The sequence below is a fragment of the Apodemus sylvaticus genome, chromosome 20 (assembly GCF_947179515.1).
Source record: "Apodemus sylvaticus chromosome 20, mApoSyl1.1, whole genome shotgun sequence".
Taxonomy (NCBI): Eukaryota; Metazoa; Chordata; class Mammalia; order Rodentia; family Muridae; genus Apodemus; species Apodemus sylvaticus.
The window spans coordinates 1,525,681-1,548,212 of record NC_067491.1 but is presented as its reverse complement, the minus strand read 5'-3'; the positions used below and the strand labels follow the sequence as shown (position 1 = coordinate 1,548,212).

The 22,532-nt window shown below is 57.0% G+C and overlaps 1 protein-coding gene across 1 annotated transcript; it reads right to left on the bottom strand.

The window, feature by feature from the left end:
* Positions 1-14,201: 14,201 nt before the first annotated feature.
* Positions 14,202-20,876, bottom strand: Mex3d (mex-3 RNA binding family member D). Its single transcript, XM_052165617.1, has 2 exons — positions 19,856-20,876; positions 14,202-16,467 (listed from the first exon to the last, which is right to left on the bottom strand). Exons 1-2 carry the CDS (start codon positions 20,613-20,615, stop codon positions 15,074-15,076), a joined length of 2,154 nt encoding a protein of 717 aa, XP_052021577.1. The 5' UTR covers positions 20,616-20,876; the 3' UTR covers positions 14,202-15,073.
* Positions 20,877-22,532: the final 1,656 nt, after the last annotated feature.

The window sequence follows — 22,532 nt, the reverse complement described above, 5'->3', positions numbered from 1 at the left end:
TTGAAGCCAGCCTGGTCTACAGAGTGAGCTCCAGGACAGCCAGGGCTACACAGAGAAGCCCTATCTTGAAAAACCAAAAACCAAACCAAACCAAACCAAAACAGATGGCCAATACCTTAGGCAGGAAATAAGAGGTGGGACCCCTGGGGTCCGGGGAGAGAATTCTGGGATAAAAGTGGGAGATTTGCCCTGGAGAGGAGAGGAGACAGGCGCACGGCTGTCTGAGCACAGGGGACCAGTCATGTGGCTAAAATAATTGGGTTATCCAAGTCATGATCTAGTCAGAGAAGAGTCTAGCTTCATGGCCAAGTCATTTATACATATATTTATATATTTATATATATTTTGAGTCTGAGTCTTACTTCTGGCAGCACGGTGCTGGGAGGATGGACCGGCCCAAATTTCAACATGAATAAGCTCTCGCATGTGTGTCTGGGCACCACATGTGCACCTAGCGTCCGTGGCGATCAAAGGAGGATGTCAGCCTGGCAAGAGCTGCGATTACAGAGCCACCGCATGGGTGCTGGGAACTGAACCTGCCTCCTCCACAAGACTAGCCAGTGCTTGCAACCACCCAGCTATCTCTCCAGGTCTGGCTGGAACAGAGGCCTCAGCCACAACTGCTCCCTGGCACAGGCTCGCAGGTGTATACCCACCATGCCAGCCAAGCTAGAGCTTCCCACAAAGGCTGGGAGGAGCGCCGGCCAGGGCTGTTCCTGCGCGGGTGAGAGCGAGAGTCTGCCCTTGTAATAACTTAGTACCAGAAGTGGGGCCGCGTAACTGAAATCAACAGTAACAGAGGTTTACTTGAATGAAGGTCATCAGGGAAAGGATGGTAGAACACAGCAGGATGAGACCTGGGCTGGGTCTAGGGACATAATGGCTGTCTCCAGGGGAGGTGTTTCTGTCTCAGAATGGGTGAGACAGGGACACTCTTCAGGGCCCAGGACGCTTCACTGGCATAGTGTCCTCAACACCTTGGGGAACTGCAGTTTAGACTTAATCTTTTCTGTCTGTCTGTCTGTCTTTCTTTCTTTTCTTTTCTTTTCTTTTGTTTTCTTTCTTTCTCCCTCTGTGTAGCCCTGGCTGTCCTGGAACTCACTCTGTAGGCCAGGCTGGCCTCGAACTCAGAGATCCTCCTGCCTCTGCCTTCCAAGTGCTGGGATTAAAGGTGTGCGCCACCAAACCTGGCAGGCTTTCTTATGCGCCCTGGAGCACACGCCCACCGGTGGCACCGCTCGCTGTGGGCAGGGCCTCCCACCCATCAATCATCAGTCAGGAAAATGCCCTGGAGACGTCCACAGAGCAATCTGATGGCGTATTTTCTTGATTGAGATTCCTCAATTCTGGTTTGTGTCAAGTTGGTAAAAACAAAAACCAAGAAGCCATCAAGGACTGTCTTACTGTGATTTCTACTACTGTGAACAGACACCATGACCAGGACAACTTTTTATAAAGGAAGACAGTGAATTGGGACTGGCTTACAGATTCAGCGGTTCACTATGTTATCAGTGTACTGGTGGGTTCTGTGTGTCAGCCTGACCCAGGCTGGAGTTATCACAGAGAAGGGAGCTTCAGCTGGGGAAGTGCCTCCATGAGATCCAGCTGTGGGGCATTTTCTCAACTAGTGATCAAGGAGGGAGGGCCCCTTGTGGGTGGAGCCATCCCTGGGCTGGTGGTCTTGGGTTCTATAAGAAAGCAGGCTGAGCAAGCCAGGGGAAGCAAGCCAGTAAGAAACATCCCTCCATGGCCTCTGCATCAGCTCCTGCTTCCTGACCTGCTTGAGTTCCAGTCCTGACTGCCTTTGGTGATGAACAGCAGTGTGGAAGTGTAAGCTGAATAAACCCTTTCCTCCCCAACTTGCTTCTTGGTCACAATGTTTGTGCAGAAATAGAAATCCTGACTAAGCCAGGCGGTGGTGGCGCACGCCTGTAATCCCAGCACTCTGGGAGGCAGAGGCAGGTGGATTTCTGAGTTCAAGGCCAGCCTGGTCTACAGAGTGAGCTCCAGGACAGCCAGGGCTACACAGAGAAACCCTGTCTCGAAAAAACCAAATCCAAAAAAACAAAAAACAAAAAAACAAAAAAAAGCAAAAAAAGAAATCCTGATTAAGATAGTCATCGTGGTGAGACGCATGGCGGTGTGCAGGCAGACACCGTGCTGGGGAAGGAGCTGAGTGAGAACCCCACACCTGGAGCTGCAGGCAGCTGGAGACTGAGACACACTGGGCCCAGCTTAGGCGACTGAGACTTCACGGCCAGCCCCCAGGGACTCGCTTCTCCCACAAGGCCACACCCAGCACTGCTGCTCCCTCAGAGTCTGTTCTCACTCAGACGCCACAGGGACAGAGGCAGAGCCTGCTCGGGGTCTGTGAGTCCTGCAGTGCGACCTGAGCTGGGGCGACCGCGGTGAGAGACTCAGCGCACACATGAGCGCGAGTCCACATGGCTACCCACAGAAATGCGTGCCTGTCACCCAGGCACACAACAGCTAAGGCCACTTTCAGGAGCTGCCACTACTTGGCGAGGGACCTGTTGTCTTCGTGTCCTATCATGGAGTCCCATTCATGGCCTTTCATGTCTGGTCCACACACTGAGAACAATGTCTTCAAGGTCCTTCAGTGCCACATGGGCCTCAAAGTTCCATGCTCCTGTCCGTGCTCCTGCTCCTGCCCCGCCTGTGCTCCTGCCCCTGCCCGTGCTCCTGCCCCTGCCCCTGCCTGTGCTCCTGCTCCTGCCCGTGCTCCTGCTCCTGCCCCGTCTGTGCTCCTGCCCCTGCCCGTGCTCCTGCCCCGCCTGTGCTCCTGCCCCTGCCCCTGCCTGTGCTCCTGCTCCTGCCCGTGCTCCTGCCCCGCCTGTGCTCCTGCCCCTGCCCCTGCCTGTGCTCCTGCTCCTGCCCGTGCTCCTGCTCCTGCTCCTGCCCGTGCTCCTGCCCCTGCCTGTGCTCCTGCCCCTGCCCGTGTTCCTGCTCCTGCTCCTGCCTGTGCTCCTGCCCCTGCCTGTGCTCCTGATCCTGCCCCTGCCTGTGCTCCTGCCCCTGCCTGTGCTCCTGCTCCTGCTCCTGCCTGTGCCCCTGCCCCTGCCTGTGCTCCTGCTCCTGCCCGTGCTCCTGCTCCTGCCCCGTCTGTGCTCCTGCCCCTGCCCGTGCTCCTGCTCCTGCCCCGCCTGTGCTCCTGCTCCTGCTCCTGCCCCTGCCTGTGCTCCTGCCCCTGCCCGTGCTCCTGTTCCTGCCCCGCCTGTGCTCCTGCCCCTGCCCCTGCCTGTGCTCCTGCTCCTGCCCGTGCTCCTGCTCCTGCCCCGCCTGTGCTCCTACTCCTGCCCGTGCTCCTGCTCCTGCTCCTGCCCGTGCTCCTGCCCCTGCCTGTGCTCCTGCCCCTGCCCGTGTTCCTGCTCCTGCTCCTGCCTGTGCCCCTGCCCCTGCCTGTGCTCCTGCTCCTGCCCGTGCTCCTGCCCCTGCCTGTGCTCCTGCTCCTGCCCGTGCTCCTGCTCCTGCCTGTGCTCCTGCCCCTGCCCCTGCCTGTGCTCCTGCTCCTGCCTGTGCTCCTGCCCCGCCTGTGCTCCTGCCCGTGCTCCTGCTCCTGCCTGTGCTCCTGCCCCTGCCCCTGCCTGTGCTCCTGCTCCTGCCCGTGCTCCTGCTCCTGCCCCGTCTGTGCTCCTGCCCCTGCCCATGCTCCTGCCCCGCCTGTGCTCCTGCCCCTGCCCCTGCCTGTGCTCCTGCTCCTGCCCCGTCTGTGCTCCTGCTCCTGCCCGTGCTCCTGCCCCTGCCTGTGCTCCTGCCCCTGCCCGTGCTCCTGCTCCTGCCCCTGCCTGTGCTCCTGCCCCTGCCTGTGCTCCTGCCCCTGCCTGTGCTCCTGCTCCTGCCCGTGCTCCTCCTCGTGTGCTCCCGCGTGTGGTTTGCCCCGGTGAACTCCCCTATTCATGCTTGTTCGTTGTTGGAAATGACTAGGTCAGGAGTCTGACACTGGAAACCGCTAACTGCAGGCACAGCTGGATCTTGGCTTAGATGAAGATAAAGGATTCTCTCCGTGTGTCCTCGCGCACGAGTATGCACGCGTGTGCGTGTGTCTTGTTCCTGCTCCCGTCTTCTCCCAAGCCCTTACGACTGCATGCAAAATGTGGGCTAGGGCTGGAGGGGCTCAGTGCTCACAGCGCTGGGCGTTCCCGCAGAGGACCCTGGTTCAGTTCCCAGCACCCACACGGCGGCTTACAACCATCCAATTCCAGGGACCCGATTTCGTCTTCTGGCCTTCGTGTACCAGCAAGCGTGGTGCACAGGCCTGTGTGCAGACAACACGTTTCTGCCCACAAGTAAGGATAAACACATCTTTCAGAAGAATGGGGAGAGAACCGGGCAGTGGAGGCGCACGCCTTTAATCCCAGCACTCGAGGCTGAGGCTGATGGATCTCTGAGTTTGAGGCCAGACTGCATGGTTTACAGAACGAGTTCCAGAACAGCCAAGGCTACATAGTGACACCCTGTCGAGGAGGAGGAGGAGGAGGAGGGGGGGGAAGGGGGAGGAGGAGGAGGAGGAGGAGGAGGAGGAGGAGGAGGAGGAGGAGGAAAAGTTTAAAGGGAAAAGTAGTGGATCGGTCTTTTAACCCCAAGGAGCCCCTGAGCTTTTTCACAGCAGAACATAGACCACCTCAGGGGCCTGGAGGCACAGGCAGGATGGTTGGGAGTCCAAGATGAGGGGGCGAGGGAGGGGGGAGGGAGAGAGAGGGGGAGGGAGAGGGAGAGAGAGAGGGAGAGGGCCCTGGTTAGTACAGAAGATTTATGCCCACTCCTTCCCCATTTCTGCCCCGACCACACCCAGGCTGGGAGCTTGCTAGCCCGGCCCGGGCCACGTGACCTCGCCCACCACAAGAACCGAAGTGGACTGGGTGGTGAGCTGGCACTGGAATCCACTTCCAACTCCCAATTAAAATCTTTCTTTCTTTTTTTGGGCTATCCTGGAACTCACTCTGTAGACCAGGCTGGCCTCGAACTCAGAGACCCACCTGTCCCTGCCTCCCAAATGCTGGGATTAAAGGCGTGCGCCATTTTTAAATAAATAAGAATCTATTTCTTATGTTTGTATGTGTGATAGCGCCTGCCCTGGGCATGCAGTGCCTGTAGAGGCCAGAAGAGGGCGACTCTTCTCTCTCCCGGAGCCACCACAGCACCAAGGTCCCAGGACCAGAGAGGGACATGGCCCACCATCGCTGCAGCCCCCTGCTCCCTTTTAAGAATGGGTCTCAGTGGGTGGCACAGTCTGACTTTAAAGTCAGGGTAATGCTCCTGCCTTCGCCACCACCCCCCACCCCCAGCGCTGGGATGAGAGGATGCAGTCACATCTGATTTTGTGGCTTTAGGACCAAGCTTAACGGTGACTTCATGACTACTGTGTGCACCTAGGATGCTCGCCTCTGGGGTAAGAGCAGGACAGAGCGCCGAGCTACCCCAGCCACTGTGTCGTGCTAAATGACCTACCTAACGTGCTTATTTCCGTCTGCCCGTGGGCGTCCGAGCCGAGCGATCTGTGAGAATCTCCCACGCCCCGAGCCCACAATGGGTGGTTTATTAAAAATAAACTACAGAATACATTAATTTCTAACCTCCCAGGACGGTTTATTTCAAGGCAGAACTTCAACGGCTGGAAGCGTGCCCATGCTCGTCCGCCCACGGAAACTTTCTGGAAGTTTCTTCGGAGAGGTTAGCAGGGAGCTTCAAGAAACAAAATTATTGACCCAGGTGCGCTGACACTTTCCCATCATCCCGGAATCGGGGAGGTGGAGGTGGACGGATCAGAAGTCCACCCTCAGCTGCATGGTGAGTTCCAGGTTATCCTGGGCTACATGAGACTATCTCAGAAACACACACACACACACACACACACACACACACACAAAATAAAATAAAATAAAATAAAATAAAATAATAAAATAAAATAAATCCTGGTCTGGAGAGATGATGGTTCAGTGGATAAGGGAAGCCCAAGACCCACACGGTAGAGAGAAACAACACTCACACGTGGTCGTCCGACAAACACACACACACACATATACATCCCATATACGTACAGTAATAATAAATAATAAATCAAATGAAAAAATGAGGCAGGATGGAGGTGGTGCAGGTCTTTAATCCCAGCGTTGAGGAGGCAGAGGCAGGAGGATCTCTGTGGGTTCAAGGCCAACCTGGTCTACACAGCGAGTTCCAGGAAGGCCAGGGCTACACAGTAAGACATTGTCGCAAAAACAGCAAAAGAAAAGCGAAAGGCTAACACTGGTTATATTTTTGTGTGAGAAAAAAAAAATCTTTAGTCTATTTCACAGTAGAAACCAGTGTGTGTGTGTGTGTGTGTGTGTGTGTGTGTGTGTGTGTAAAACTCAGAACTCAGTTCTCCCCTTTTCTAGGTGACCCCGGGCCTCATTGGTGGTTTCAAACACGTAACAGAGTCACACCTCCAATCAGGAGCGAGAAAGGTATGGTCAGTCTCTGTGGTTCCAGGTGCACAGATGCCCTAGCAACCGTGCATAGCAACCGTGAGTGACAGTTACGTGTGAAATCCCTGAATGTTGGGAGTTCTCAACTCGCAGAGACCTCCCCCTCTCACAAAGCGAAAAGAACTTTGGGGACGGGGAGCCCCACCTAGAATCCTCCAATGAGGGGCTGGAGGCGTGGTCAGGGGTGGAGACCCGCCTAGGATCCCCCTAATGATGACCTGAGGGCGTGGCCAAGGGTGGAGCGCCCCGCCCCGCCCACGCCCCATCTAGACTCCCCCAGTGAGGGGCTAGGGTGGGGCTTCTGCTGTGCTTTTGTGCCATCAGAGGAGGGCGCGCTGAGCACTAACTGTTGACTCCTCGCAGGCCGTCTCTGTGGGGAGTAACTGGATCTTGGGCTTCTTGGAATAAACCAGAACTGAAATTTCTATTTAGCAGAACCCGGCGCGGGTGTGGGAGAATTCAGGGGGCCTAGGGGACATTTTGACTCAAACAGGTTTGACCTGGTGTTGCTTAGCAGGCCTGGTCGCCTGTTGTTTTGCCTGCAAAGCAGGTGCAGGGCGGGTTCAAGATCAGCCGAGGGCTCCCAGGCCGAGCAGGTGCGCACAGTGAGACTCCGCTGCAGGCCGTCGAGGAAATCAAGACAAGTGAGTGGCAGTGCACGTCTAACTCACTCCGGAACTGAGGCAGGAGGATCACATGTGCCAGGCTTGAACTAGGCAAGACCCTGTCTCAGAAATCAAAAAGGAAAACAGAAGTAAGGCCGTAGCTGAGGCCTCGGGTTTCACCCCTAGCCTGCCGAGGTGGCCTAAGCCTGCCGTGCCCAGGGGAGGCAATCGGGACACCGCTCGCCCGGAGGAGGAGACAGGAAGACCCGGGATTTGCTGCCCCCAGCCCAGCTACAGATTCAGAGAGGCCCTGGCACAGGCCAAGGATGCGCAGGGCCCTGGCCCCTCCTCAAACAGGCACAGCAGCACCGGCGGAGGAGAGGCCTCCCAGGGCTTCCGGGGATGGAGAGGTGGCTCAGCGGTTAGAGCAGTGATTGCTCTTCCAGAGGTCCCAGCAGCCACACGGTGGCTCAAAATGGGGTCCGATGCCCTCTTCTGGTGTCTGAGGACACTGACCGACAGTGTATTCATAGATAAAAAACAAATAAGTAAAAGAAACATCGTTAAGAAAAGAGCGTGTCTTCCCTTCCGGAGGACCCAGGTTCAATTCCTAGCGCCCTGTGTATGGGTTCGTGACCATCTGTAACTCCCGGGGATCCAAACCCCACTCCCGGAGGTCACGGCCCGTAGCGTCCACGTGGAGCACAGACATGCGTGCAGGCAAAACATCCTCACGGATCTTTAAAACCAGGACCTGGACAGTGGCGGCGCACAGCTGTAACCCAGGAGGCAGAGGTGAGGTCAAGGTTCCAGGACGGCCAGGGCTACACAGAGAAACCCTGTTTCAAAAACAAACAGGGAAGGAAGAAAGGAAGGAAGGGACAAAATCCTCTGTAAGTCCAGGGGTCCGGCTGGGTGGCTCTGCGCTTCCGAGAACACTCGGGGACATCTGGTCCGTGGGGACTCTCGGCTCCCACGTGGAACGAGTAGGGGCCGGGGCGTTCGCAGCACCCTGAAGGCCCCAGGATCACCCAAGAAAGCCACCCGGGGAGGTGTCTCCTAACTCAGGAGGAAGAAAGCCGGCAGGAGGGTGCGGAGGGTGGAGGAGCTTGTGGCCAAGCCCTGCCGCAGGGTGGAAGGAGCGCGGCCACCCCAACACGCTCCTGACTCCGCTTCCACGGGCTCTGTCGCCCTCCCCTGGCCGGTGTCGGTACTGCATGCACGCGGGCCGAACCCAGACTGAAAAGCTCTCGGGAGTGTAAATCAGGTTACATTTTAAATTGTAACTGGCAAGGTGACTTTGCAGCATTGGGGGCGGGGGGGTGTAAAATGGCAGTTTTACAAAGATCTGGCTGTGGATTAGAACTCATAGTTTCCTCTTCTGTACAGTGAGGTCATTGACACCCCACAATCTCTAAGCAGTAGAGGATGACCCTCTTCCTTCCACCTCTCCGGTGACGCCACACAGTGCGTCAGTGGCTGGGGATGGAACCGAGGTGTTTGCATGCGAGGAGAGCGCTCGGAAGCTGCGTTATTGATGAGTTGACCATGGCCCCAGGGCTAACGCGCGTGGCGTCCGAGGGTAGCTTGCAGTTCCCCCCCAACACATGGGTTCTGGGAACCCAGCGTAGGCGCCCCTGAGCCGTGATGGATCGTTTTTTATTTGTTTGCTTTTGAGACCAAGTTTTCCTCCAGCCTCAAGTCTCAGAAATCCTCCTGCCTCAGCTTCCCGAGTGCTAGGGTGACAGTGGTGGACCATTATGAAGATGTGGCGCCTCAACCTGGAGTCCTGCACACAGGGCACAGGTGTTTCTATTGAGAACTATGAAATGGGACTTAGTAGCAGACATCTTTAATGCCAGTATTCCGGAGGCAGAGGCAGGGGGATGTCTGTGACTAGCCAGTCTAATCTACATTGAGAATTCCAGGACATAATGAGATGCCATCTGAAGAAAAAATAATTAATTGAAGCCAGGCAGTGGTGGTGCGCGCCTGTAATCCCAGCACTTGGGAGGCAGAGGCAGGCGGGTTTCTGAGTTCGAGGCCAGCCTGGTCTGCAGAGTGAGTTCCAGGACAGCCAGGGCTACACAGAGAAACCCTGTCTCGAAAAAAATAAATAAATAAATTGAAATTAAAAAAAACCCTGCAAGGCCCGCAGAATCTGCTAATCAGTCCTCAAGGGGGCTCACAGACACGGAAGCTCAAAGCCTGCGTGGGTCAGCACTTGGTCCTCCGCGAAGACTGCTGGTGTGACTCCTAAAAGTGGGAGTGGGGCGGTCTGGGACCCCTCCCTGCTCCTGGGAAGCTTTCCCTCCCTGCACCGGGCTGCCGTGATGGGAGGGGCTGGGGGAGGCTCTGCGAGCAGCGGGGGTTGCAGGGCTGGAGGGAGGGACGCTGCAGTCGGGATGTATTCTACAAGTGAAGAGTAAATATAGTTGTTCATTTAAAACATTCTAGTTACTACCGTGAGAGTCTGGGGAGAGACACCCACCCCTGGGCTCCCGGGACGGGGGCAGGGGCTCAGCTCATGCTGGGCGACTCGGTGCAACAGAGCCCAGGACGGGCGTCGCCACCTCGCGGCGAGGATTGGAAGTGCAAGCAGTGCTTGTGGACAAGGTGTCATGTGCAGCTTTGGCCACACGGGGGAGACAGAAGACTGGTCCGGGGTGACTTTTTTTCTTTTTACTTTTCTTTTTTCTTTTCTTTTTTGAGCCAGGGACTCTGTATAATCTGGTTATCCTGGAACTAGATCTGTAGACCAGGCTGGCTTCGAGGTGAGTGAACTTTTTTTTTTTTTTGAGACAGGGTTTCTCTGTGTAGCCCTGACTGTCCTGGAACTCACTCTGTAGACCAGGCTGGTCTCAAAATCAGAAATCCAGGAGGAAGGTCTTACTATGTAGTCTTGGCTGGTCTTGAACTCAGAGATCTTTACTCTGCCTCCTGAGTCCTGAGTTGACCAGAATGGGCCACCATGCTTGTCTGTCCTTTGAATTTCTAATGGACCTTAGTAGGTTTAGATATATTGTATATGACACTTGAGAACTACAACAAGAAATATTTCACTAGATACAAACTATAAAAAAATAAATGAGCTGGGAAGTGGTGGCGCAGCCTTTAATCCCAGCACTCTGGGAGGCAGAGGAGGCAGATTTCTGAGTTCGAGGCCAGCCTGGTCTACAGAGTGAGTTCCAGGACAGCCAGGGCTACACAGAGAAACCCTGTAAACATATTTGTTGCCAGGTTTTCTGGGTAGAGATTTAAATATCCTCATCCATCCCACCCCACCAACCCCTATTTCATGAAACTGAGTATCACAAGGCACAAACAGACTTTACAACTGGTTTGTGTAGCCCAGGCTGAACTTGAAGTCCAGATCCTCCCCCACCTCCAGAGTGTCCGGGTGACCAGCTGTCATGTCGCCATGTGATGCAGGGCACTCCTGTGTTGTGTCCTAGGCTCTGTTTGAGGTGACACGTGCTCAGGCCCGCCATTTCTCTAGGTCTTCGGGCTGCGAGGCTAACCCCGGGCGGACAGCTCCGCACTCGTCTGACCCGGCTGCGAGCTCCGCGACGATCGCCCTGCTCAGTGGGCTCTGGGATCCCAGTATTTTCTTTTTATTGTTTGTCCTTGTGGCGCCTGATTAGCCTGGATCGACACCGGGGTGTTAACTGGAAGCGGAGGAGTGTGGCCGCTCAGGGTCGGGGAGGACCGAGAAGATGGTTGGTGGGCAGAGAGACAGAACTACAGAAGGGTGGCGGGACTGCTCGGCGGTTACAGCATCGGCTGCTCCCTCAGAGGATCTGGTTCGGTTCCCAGCACTCAACCTTCTGTGACTCCAGCCCCAGGGGGACCCAGCACCCCATCTGGCTGCTTCCGGTACTGCACACACATGCACAGAGACAAAAGGCAGGCAAAATGTCTTAGATATTAGATAATAAGATACTTTAAAAAAAAAGGAAAGTGTCTTAGTCAGGGTTGCTTTTTTGTTTTAAAGATTTATTTATTTATTTATTAAATGTAAGTACACTGTAGCTGTCTTCACACACCACAAGAGGGCATCAAATCTCTTTACAAATGGCTGTGAGCCACCATGTGGTTGCTGGGATTTGAACTCATGACCGTCAGAAGAACAGTCAGTGCTTTTAACGCCGAGCCATCTCACCATCTCTCCAGCCCCTAGTCAGGGTTTCTTTTTTTGTTTGTTTGTTTCTTTTTTTTTTTTTTTTGGTTTTTTGAGACAGGGTTTCTCTGTAAAGCCCTGGCTGTCCTGGAACTCACTCTGTAGACCAGGCTGGCCTCGAACTCAGAAATCCGCCTGCCTCTGCCTCCCAAGTGCTGGGATTACAGGCGTGCGCCACCACGCCCGCCTGTTAGTCAGGGTTTCTATTCCTGCACAAACATCATGACCAAGAAGCAAGTTGGGGAGGAAAGGGTTTATTCAGCTTACACTTCCACACTGCTGTTCATCACCAAAGGAAGTCAGGACTGGAGCTCAAGCAGGTCAGGAAGCAGGAGCTGATGCAGAGGCCATGGAGGGATGTTCCTTACTGGCTTGCTTCCCCTGGCTTGCTCAGCCTGCTCTCTCATAGAACCCAAGACCACCAGCCCAGGGATGGCTCCACCCACAAGGGGCCCTCACCACTTGATCACTAATTGAGAAAATGCCCACAGCTGGATCTCATGGAGGCACCTCCCCAACTGAAGCTCCCTTCTCTGTGATGACTCCAGCCTGTGTCGAGTTGACACACAGAACCCGCCAGTATAGAAAGTAAAGAAATATAACAGACTAAAGTGCTGGTGAGATGTGTTGGCCTCCAAATCTGAGGACCTAGTCCGCTGCGCAGACACAGGGTGGATGGGCAGAGCCAGGGCCTACTGATTGACCTCTGACCTCCCTGCGACTGCCACAGCACTGCCCGCTCCCACCCAGACCAGCAGCCACACACTCACAAGCATAAATAACACGGGAAGTAAGGCTTTAAAATTATCTAAGTGAGAAGAAGGCAGGCTTAGTGATGATTCACCCAGCACTCAAAGTCCTCACAGTGGGCACCATGTGGAACTCAGTACTGGTCCCCAGGTCCAGCCTGCTTCTGAAGGGCCCTCCACCCGCCCATGTGCTCTGCCTGTCCTCGGCCCCGTGGGTCACTCTCTTCCTTACCAAACTGTGGTGGCTTGCGGGTGCTGTAAGCTGTACCATTTGGCTCCTCCAGCCGTCTCCTGGAACTCACTCTGTAGACCAGGCTGGCCTCGAACTCAGAAATCCACCTGCCTCTGCCTCCCAAGTGCTGGGATTAAAAGCGTGCGCCACCACCGCCCGGCAACCACTCGCTCTTGTGCCTTCGATATTTTAGTTTCTTTGGTCAGGCCTGCGGCGACAAAGAGTCTCAGTGTGGAGTCACTGAAACTTCAGGGCATGAAGGGTTGCCTTCTCTGTTATCTTGAAGGCTGAAGGCTGATTGTCCTTGGGCTGTGTCCCTGTCACTTCAGGATTGTCTGACTGCTTCACTGTTTACTCCTAATCCTCCTGCCTCAGCATTCTGCATGCGGGGATGACAGGCCTGTACCAGCTTGCCTGACTTATAAGGTGCTGCTCCGAAACCCGGGTCCCATGCGTGCTGGGAAGGCGCTCTACCCAGCCACAGCCGCACCCCAACCTCCCAGCTTCTTGCTTCTTTTGTTTCAGGTTTTCTTTAGTCCAGGCTGGGCTGAAGCTCACCATCCTCCAGCCTCAGCCTCCCGAGGGCTGAAATCCAGGTGGGTGGCAAGGATCTCTTCCCTCAGACCGCCTGCCACAGAACCTGGAGTCAGGGAGACCTCCACTCTGCCCTCCCCCTTTAGTTTTCTTTTTGTTTTCTTTTTCTTTCTCTTTCTTTCTTTCTTTCTTTCTTTCTTTCTTTCTTTCTTTCTTTCTTTCTTTCTTTCTTTTTCTTTCTTTCTTTTTCTTTCTTTCTTTCTTTCTTTCTTTTTCTTTCTTTCATTTTTTTATTTTTGGTTTTTTGAGACAGGGTTTCTTTGTGTAACCCTGGCTATCCTGGAACTCACTCTGTAGACCAGGCTGGCCTCAAATTCAAGAGATCCTCCTGCCTGTCTCCTGAGTGCTGGGACTAAAGGTGCTTCTACACCTCTTGACCTCCAGGACCTTTAATCTCTCCTAGACCCCTTCATGACAGGAAGGGGTGACAGTCTTGCTGTCTCACTGTGTGTGGCTTCATCTCAAACACTGCAGCACCTCCGTTCCCAGAGCAGGATGTAGGTCTTGGGAGTGACATGTGTGGGTGTGGTGTCCTGCCCTGTCCTTCTCTGAGTGCCATGTATCTGATAGCCTGCCACTCCTCCAGCAAGCCCGTCATGACCAGCTTTCCTGTGGGCTGTCTGCTGCGTCCTTCCTGGGAGCTACGGCCGGGGGAAGAGGCCGGCTCTCTAGGGTCCTGAGTCTGGAAAGGCTGAAGCGGTATGTGTGACCCCAGGGGAAGGTTGACCCTGGCCCTGAACTGCCCGCAGGCCGTGCAGTGTGCCCCACGTTGCCAGGCTCGGGAGCCATCACACAGCGGGGGTGGGCCTTGGGGATGCAGCCTTCTCCGGCTCATTTCTGTTCCTGTAACCCTAGTAAGTCATCGGCTCACCAAGCCGCACTCCAGCAGCATCCTCTGTCCTGCAGCGGACTCTGGGTCCCGGGTAAGCAGAAGTGCGCCATGTTCCCCCCACGCTCCTTGCCACAGCCCCTCCCTGGCCCTCACCTGCTGTCAGGACAGCAAGACACTCAGGTCCCACAGGTCAGGTCACAAATGCTAGATTCCCTCTTAACTAGGAGTGTCTGCTGCCCGGCGACCCTGCAGTCAGTTCTTTGGCGTCTCAGCTGCGCTGCCTTGGTGCCCGAGTCTGTCCTGGGGCAAGAGGAGCTCACAGATTAAGTGCAGGCTGCAGGAGTGGATGGTGGGTCCCCCAAATACTCCTGGGGCAGATATCCCTCAGGAGCCATTTGCCTTCCCATGGGTCACAGCTCTTACAATAAAGGGACTGTTGTCATCCTCGGGGTCCCCCTCCTCCCACACCACGCCAACGCCAGCGCTTACATATAGGAAAACAACTTTATTAAGAAGGCTTTCAAGTCCAAAAATAAAACTCTGGATACAATGTTTTTTAAACCCTTAAATCAGTTCAGCAAATATATAATCAGTGATTTAGCTGTCAAAGATTAAAGGTCCGTTGCTTTATTTAAAATAAAATATATTTTAGTTCTTAAAATTTATTCCGTAAAGTACATATATCTAATATAAATTCCCTACATATACACAGGAAGTATGAAGTAAAAATAACAATAAAAAAAATTTTAAAAACCTTTTTAAAAAACAACAAAAAAGAACCGCAACACTGAGTCTTAATTTAAAAACAAAACAAAACAACCACAATAAAACAAGGTATAAATCTGTCGATGGGACCCCCTTGGATACCCTCCCATTACCCTTCTCTTGGCCACCCCGTGGCTGATGTACAAAATGGTCTATGCTTGCCCCAAAAAAAGGGAGTGTGTGTCGGGGGTGGGGGGGCACCTGCCTTTTGAAGTTTCTACAAGAATCCACACTGTTAAATCCAGTGAGAGTTGTAAATATCGTGTTATTTTTTGTTTTAAGATCACCCCGGAAACGGGGAGGGGGCGTCTTAATAAAAAGTGCAAACAGAGAATTTTCCGGTTTATTGTCACCGGCTCACTCAATACTGTCACTTGTCAAGAACGGAGGCACCGCCGCTGGGCCGCAAGCTGACGGCCTCGACGCCTGCTGCAGGAGTTAAAGCTGTTTGCGACACATGTGGGCCCCTCGACCTCCCCATAGCCCTGCAGCTCAGGTCCCAACGTCCCCGCCTCTCCCCTCAAGTCCTGCCCCGCCCCGCCCCGCCTGCCCCTCCTCTCCCCCCAAACCCCGAGGCCCGAGGACCTCCTGTTTGGGGAAGCCAGGGCCAACCCCATCAAGTCGGGGCACACTAGGAAAAGATATGAATGGCTTGGGTGGCCGGCGTGCGGCAGGCGGGGCACTCTGGCTCGCTCTTCCCGCAGATGCGGACAGCGCAGTCCATACAGAAGAGGTTGTGGCCACAGGGGACCAACGCGGCCATGGCCTCGCCTTCTGAGCACACCACACACTCGCGAGCCAAGGCCGCCGCGGGTGGGGCTGCAGCAGATGCAGAGGAGTTCGTTGCTGTGGTAGATGGCTTGTGGTCGCCTTCCGAGGGGGCGGTGTCCAGGGTGGAGGGCGCCGGGGTCGTACTGGGCAGAGAAGTGGTGGTAGAGAAGGCGGTGCTGCCGGAGAAGGGAGGCAGCGCGCTCTGTGGAGGTCGCCAAGGCACGGCGCCCACCGGATCTGGGACGCTTCGACGCGCCAGCGGCAGCTCCAGGCTCAGTCCTCCCGGCTCGGGCAGCGTGGGTGAGTGGCGTGGCGTGGTGGCGGCCCCGCCGCCGCCGCTGCTGCGCCGTGTGCCTGTGTTGGGTTGTGCGGATGCCCCGTTAACTGCGGGGCAGCCGCTGAAGGCTGGCAGGGGCGCGGCTCTCTCGAAGGGCGCCCAAATGGTAGCCGTGGCAGGCACGGTCAGGTCTAGCGCCAGGAAGTCAAAACCAAAGTCACAGTCCTCTGGGGTGGCTGTCCCCGTGGTGGCACCAGGACCGTCCCCACCAAATGTGAAGCCCCCGTTGCCCGAGCCCCCGTAGGGGCTGCTGGGACTTGGGTCCGGCAGTTGTGGCCCTCCACGGCTGCCCACATAGAAGGGCTCAGGGGTGCTGGCCGCGCCCAGGGCGTTATCCCCTCGAAGGCCGCTGGTGGCTGCGGGGGGCCTCCGTCCTGGGTGGGGGGCCTTGGCCCAGAGGCTGGCTGCAGCTCCCAGCAGGTCTAGACACACGTCGGTACCATTGGCGTGGAAGTCACTGTCCGGGCCTGCGTCAGTGAAGGCCCCGGTGCGCAGCGTGATGTGCGCCTCGATCTCCTCCCGCGCACGGTCCACGTTCTCTGGCATCCCCGTCACAGCAAACACCGGCTCCTTGTCGCGCCCGGGGGTCACGATGTACGTGTGCGTCCTTTGCTGGATTCGTTTGATGGTGGCGCCCTTGGGCCCCACCACCAGCCCCACCACGCGGTAGGGCACGCGCACCTGGATGGTGGTCTGGCCCGGCAGGTTGGGGGGGCCCGGAGTGGCCCCCGACAGCCCGCCCGCCTTGCTGCGTGTGGCTCGGATCAGCGAGAAGTGCTCAGCGGCCGACAGGATCTCGCGCTTGGCCATCTCCACATCCTCCTTGCGCCCGGTCACGATGAAGACCGGCTCCTCACCGCGCACTGGAGTCTTGATGTAGGTATTGGTCTTGGCACGCAGGGCCTTGATCTTGCACCCTAGGAAGACGGGAGACACATGACCTAGGACACCCAAACTTGATACCCACATTCCATGGTCTATGCCTGGACAGTTACGCCAACTCACTCGCCAAGTGAACTAACTCGCTGAGCCTCATTTTCATCTCCTGATGCAAAGAACTGTCCAGAAAAGCAAGCACCAGGCAGGGAAGGCAAGTCCGCTCAAGGCCAGCCTGAGCTACAGGAGACTGCACCTGGTGCTAGATCCTCTAAAGGCAGTGTGTGGAGTGGAGACCTTAGGCCCCGAGGGTGCCAACACCTGCTATGCTGGGGTTTGTTTTTTTTATTATTATTGTTATTGTTGTTTTCTAACCAAAGGAATCTTCTCAGGCTACTAGGCTGAAGTCTATGACCCCATTGAAACCGAGTGTCCGAGGGGGGGCCTTTGTCTGTGGGTTGTAGACATCTCCCCCATTCCACCAGGGAGATCCTCCAGCCCTTAAGGGGCTCCCCTGGTGGTGGGAACGTCTGGGAGGCGGAGCAGGGAACACACTCTCAGTGCCACCCAGGGTCACAGAGGCCACAGACAGCAACAGAGTTGCTCATGTGTCCAGCAAAACAGAAAAGCTGCTGGATCAGCAGGTTTTGCCAGAGTGGACCCCGGAGAACACGCTCCACCAGGACCAGAGCAGGGGCTCAGCAGCGCCAACAACTAGAGGGTTTCCAAAGTCTCTGCATTAACATCCCAAAGAGCACCAGGCTGGCCCATGATCTGCCTGCCCAGACCTCGACTCCAATCCACTGGAGGCCAGGAGGGGACTGGTGTGCGTGTGGGAGGGTCCTAACGTATGGGCAGCGGTTCAGAGACCTGGGATTTAGATGGGGACAGGAATGTTAAGCCAGGAGGGATGGCGGCAACAAGTGAGGATAAGGACCCCTCCCCCTAGCTGTGACCCAGCCTTGGCCCAGAAGGAAGTGTTGGCTAGGGCCCTAAGGACCAAAAGGACCAAGGAGCAGGGCGTGTCGCAAACACAGCTACCTCTGCACTCAGGTTAAAGACCCACTCCCAAGACGGGAGGTCAGCCTGGGCTACAAACAAGAGAGCAGGCCTGGGGGGTGTGGTCAGGGGGTGGAGCTCCAGCCTAGAATCTTCCAGTGAAGGGCTAGCTGCATGGCTCAAAAAACCCTCCAGTCCATTTCACATCCTAAAAAGACTGAGGCTCACGAACAGTGCGGTGACGGCATAGGCTGGCCGAGGCTCCCTGCAGCTCTGGTCAGGTATGAAAGGAAGCCAGGTGGGATACATCTCCTGTGTGCACCTACATGATAGATAACCCCGAGCATTCAGGGGGCCACCCTGGGGAAGACGGGGGACGAACCCAGGGACATGCGGTCAAGGGAAGAGGTCAAAGGTCTGGACAGATGGCTTGTCAATGCGACACAAACCTAGGTACACTGGGGAAGAGGGAATCTCAACAGTGCCCGTTAGGCTGGCCTGTGGGCATTTTAGTGATTAACGATGGGTGGGGACAGCCTGCGTGTCGTGGGTGGTGCCATCCCTGGGCAAGGTGGTCCTGGGTTATATAAGAAAGCAGGTGGGACAAGCCAGGAGGAGCAGCCTGCAGGTGGCACCCCTCGACAGCCTCGGCATCAGCGCCAGCCGTGAGTTTCCCCTCAGTGAACGACTGTAGCTGGAAGATTAAATTAAAATAACCCTTTTCCTCCTAAGCTGCTTTCGGTTACTGTTTTATCACTGCAACGAATGGTCAACTAGGCTGGATGCACGTGGGAGAGAGAGGCTGGGACCATGGTGTCAGAGGGAAGGGCCCTGAGGCTGACATCCTGTCCCTCCACGTGGCTGAGTCCAGTCACTCGGCTGAGACTTGCAGACCAACCACACAGCTTAGTGCTCCAGGGGCCAGCACAGCACAGCGAAGTGGGGGGGAGCCTCAGGGCCCCAATGGTACCCCAAATCCCAACGACACAGCAGACTGGGACTGAGCCTGAAGCCCCTGGATTTGATTCTCCCAGGAGTGCTAAGCTACACATTTATATGGAACTGTGGTGGGCTCCGCCTCCAGAAAGAGGCAGCAGGCAGGTGACTTTGGGACAAAAGATTACAGGCCTTGACTTCTATACTTGGCCACACAGACTCTGAACAGGTCTGGAAAACTGGTCCCATTACAGTTACAGGAGATGGCATCAGGCGGGAAGCCAGCCCCAGGGTGGCATTGACAGCCTACACAAAGGGACAGCTGGCTCCGATGACTGTCCCCACCCTCGTGAGCCCATAGGCCCAGCACCGCCCATTCTTGGTAGGCATGGAACGGGAAAATGACAGCAGAGCAGGGGATGCCGGTTCTGCCCTACACTCTGGGAAGCAGCCATGGGTGGTCCCTGCTGGAGGATGGCGGTCACCTTTGCAGTTCAAACCACCCACATCCTTCTCAGCTCCTGAGGGTCTAGGGCCGCCTGAGCCCCACCCTAAAGTTCTCAGAACTAGGTGGATCCCGGTCTTAGTCGGGGTATCAGGAGTAGGCTGCTGTGGGTGATGCTGTGGGGAAAGTTGGGGGCCACCACTACCCAGGTTTGTGGGTGTGTGAAGGGCTGGGCACTGCCCACCACACTCCTGCCCGCCCCAGCAGCTCAAGGGCCAATGAGCAGCGGCCGGCCTGATGTCACTGTGCGAATCTCAGCCTGGCTTTCGAACAAAGAGAACAATGAGGCAGCCAACAGAGACACTCCCCAGCTCCACGGTGCTGCGGCAGGGACTCCCATGCCCGGGTAGCTTAGATCCCTACACCCTGGGCTTGCTGGGGGTCAGCCTGTCACGATGGGTGGGGTGACCCCCAGGAGAGCTTCTACAGCTGGGAGACCCTCCTATAAATCCTCAAGCTCGGGGTTCGCTGGGGCTAGTCCTTTGCTCAGAGGGACAGCACTTACTCTGGAGCCCCAAGCTAGGGAGTTGAGGGAGGCGCCTTCTATCTAAACTACTGTGCTTCAATCCTGCCCTCCAGGCACCCTCTCTGGGCTAGCAAGTCTAAACTGGCCTCGCCCCATGTCTATGTGTGTGTATGGGGGGCGGGGGGTCAGCCATAGCTGCTTCTAAGGGGGCCTATGTCTTAGGGTGTCCCCAGCTATGGCACATGGACTGTGGTTGTCCCTAGGAACCCAGACAAAGGCGGCGGCTGGGCCACAGCCTGGGCTATGCTCAACTGCTGCAGCAGCCGGCAGCTTTGAACAAAGGCGCCAAGAAATCCACCGAGGCCTAGATTCCACACGGGGCGTGTCCCTGGGGTCTCCTGATCACATTCAACACTGGGTTAGAATGGGCCACAGCTTGTCCCTTCCTCCCACCAAACATACACCCCCCTTATTTATCCACGATTAGTGCCCCGCACCCCCCACCCCGACGGCAGTCACTCACCCTGACGACCCACTATCTCCGCGACATGCTCCGAGCTGGGCACCGGCACACACTCGGTCATGTTCACGCTTTTCTTGCGGCTGCCGATCACGTTCAACTGCTCAGCCAGCAACGTCGAGGGACCCAGGGCAGCCGGGTGTGGCGCGAAGCTGGCGAACACATCTGGGGGAGATGGCCGGGGGCTCACGTCGGGGTCCAGAAGAGGCAGCCCGCCGGGGGCCACCGAGGAAGCCACGGCCATCGTGGGTGCCAGGGTCACCGAGGGTGTCAGTGCCATCGAGGGTGCCACTGTCACCGAGGGTGCCACAGCCATGCAGGGTGCACAAGTCACCGAGGGTGCCAGGGCCATCGAGGGTGCACTGGTCACCGAGGGTGCCAGGGCCATCGAGGGTGCACAAGTCACCGAGGGTGCCACGGCCATCGAGGGTCCCACGCCCATCGAGGGCGCACAAGTCACCGGGGGCGCCACGGCCGCCTCGAGCTCGTCGGGGGGCGCGGGCTCATCCTCTCCCCGTTCTGTCGCCCCATCCGCGCTGCATGTCGCCATCCCCTCATCTCCGGGGCGCGCGCCCCCCAGCCCGAGCGCGGACAGCTGGTCCAGCGCCAGGCGCAGCGCAGCGGCCGCGTCGTCGGGCTCGGGTGGCGGCCGGGGCGCGGCATCCTCGGCTCCCGCGAGTGCAGGGTGCGGATGCCCGGGGTCGCCGGCGGTGGTCCCGGTTCCCGCGCCGCCCGCGTCGGGCTGCCCGGTGGAGCCCGGCATGGCTTTAGCGCTCGGGCCCGCGCCGCCGCCGCCGCCCGCGCCGCCCTCCGCGTCTGCGAGCTCGGCCGCCGGCCGCCGGCATCCAGCGGCGGGGCGGGGACGGCGGCGCGGGGATGCTGCGGGGACGCGGGGCTGCGGGGCGGTGGCGCTGTGGCGGGGCTGGCGGCGGCTCCTGGGCGGCCGAGGCGGCGGCGGCGGCGGCGGCGCGGCGGCGGTGGCACGGGACGCTCGTGCCCTCCCTCCCTCCGCCCTCCCGCCGCCCCGCCCCGGCCCCGCCCCGCGACGTCACCGCGACCAACAATGGGCAACGCCGTTGCGCACGCGCGGGCCGGGCCGGCAGTCACGTGCCTGCCCCGCCCCCGCCCAGGCTACAGACCCTCCCTCTCCCTCCCCTTGGCCCGCCCGCACGTGCGGGAGGCGCCACAGGTGGATCGGCCGAGCCGGCCATTCTCAGAGCCGCCTTGGTGCGTCCCTGCCATCTGGGGAGGGTCGTGTGCTCCAGGAGCCCTCGCCAGCACCCCTGGCTTCCCCAGCCTCCTCTCAGTGCGCGCCAGGGGACCTTCGGGACCTCTGTCAGGGATCACTTCGCAGTCACAGTGCTTCCCCTTCCCGTTCCCACAGAATCTCCTCTGTGCGCAAAAGTGTGTCGAGTCCCCCTCCCGTGTCTATCTTCCCAAGACCTCACTCTTCGAGAGCTTGGAAATCCTCCCCGTGTGTCTGGAGACCTTAGGGACCCTCTGGCAGCCACATCAGCCCCAGCACTGACTCCCGGCTCATAGGTCCGTCTTGTACCTGGCTTGCCCCAGGCTGTCCCTGCCCTCCAGCGGGGACTTCTGACCATGAGCACAAGGGGACTCTCTAGGATACCACAGTGACTCTGGTCTCCCATCTCACCCTCAAAGTCATGGAACCCCTCTCTGAGTAACAGGGTGGCGTCCCCTCCTGTGCTTCTGTACTCAGGGTGCTTCTATCCCCAGCACATCTAATGACTTGGGGACCCATTCCCCTAGTTACACACTTCCTGTCAGAGTCTGGGCAGCCTGAGGTCCCTTCCCCAAGACAAGCTTCCTTTCCCAACACCTCATCCTTGGGGATGGAGGGGGTTGTGTACCCCCAAGCATAGATATAAGCAGTTGGTTAGGGCTTGTGTGAGGAGTGGCTTCCCAGCGGTCACTGCCTATAACCATCGAGACGTCACTGGAGACACCTGGGCTCTGTCCACCTCAGGGCTGGTCTTTTAGTTGCAACCCCCAGTCCATGCCCTCTGGTCACTTTGACAATCATCATGGACATGAGTGCAGGTTGGAACCCACACATCCTCACATCCCCAGGGTGTTGGTTCTTCTGCCCAGAAGCCACCTTGACCCGAATTAAAGGCCAAGAGCTGGCAGGGCACGGTGGCTTGCTCCTCTAAGCACCAAGCCGTTCTAGTTAGGAAGCTCCAGGCCAGTCAGGGCTATGCAGTGAGCGCCAGCTCAATGATTATCACTATTATTATTATAATTAGATTATTATTAAATCAAACTGGATGGTGGGGCCTGGTACAGGACTTGGAAGGCAGACAGGTAGTTTCTTGGAGTTTCGAGGCTAGCCTGGTCTACAGAGAGAGTACAGACAAGACTGTGCAGAGAAACCTTGCCTCAGGAGGGCAGGGGAAAAAAACAAGTACTGCTTTTTTTCCCTAACATCTAATGTCTAGCCGTTCTTGGAGCCCCAGCTACAGGCCTTGTCCTTGGCTTGGCAGAGCCTTCAGCAGCCTTGGCAGGAATTCAAAGCCAGAGGCTGCACTGGGGTGCACCCAGTCAGGAGGGGCACTTCTGCCCACCCAGCCAGGGTTTGAACTGCTGGTGAGCTGACGGGCAGCAGAAATACTCAGAAGTTCTGGACCAGGAGGATGAGTTTACAGGAGGGAGAGGA

Bases quoted from the DNA above. Each gene is read 5' to 3' on its own strand.
- Mex3d (XM_052165617.1), bottom strand. From the start codon at position 20,615: ATGCCGGGCTCCACCGGGCAGCCCGACGCGGGCGGCGCGGGAACCGGG. The intron at 16,468-19,855 runs GTGAGTGACTGC...CCGTCTTCCTAG, and splicing joins GGAGATAGTGGGTCGTCAGG to GGTGCAAGATCAAGGCCCTG.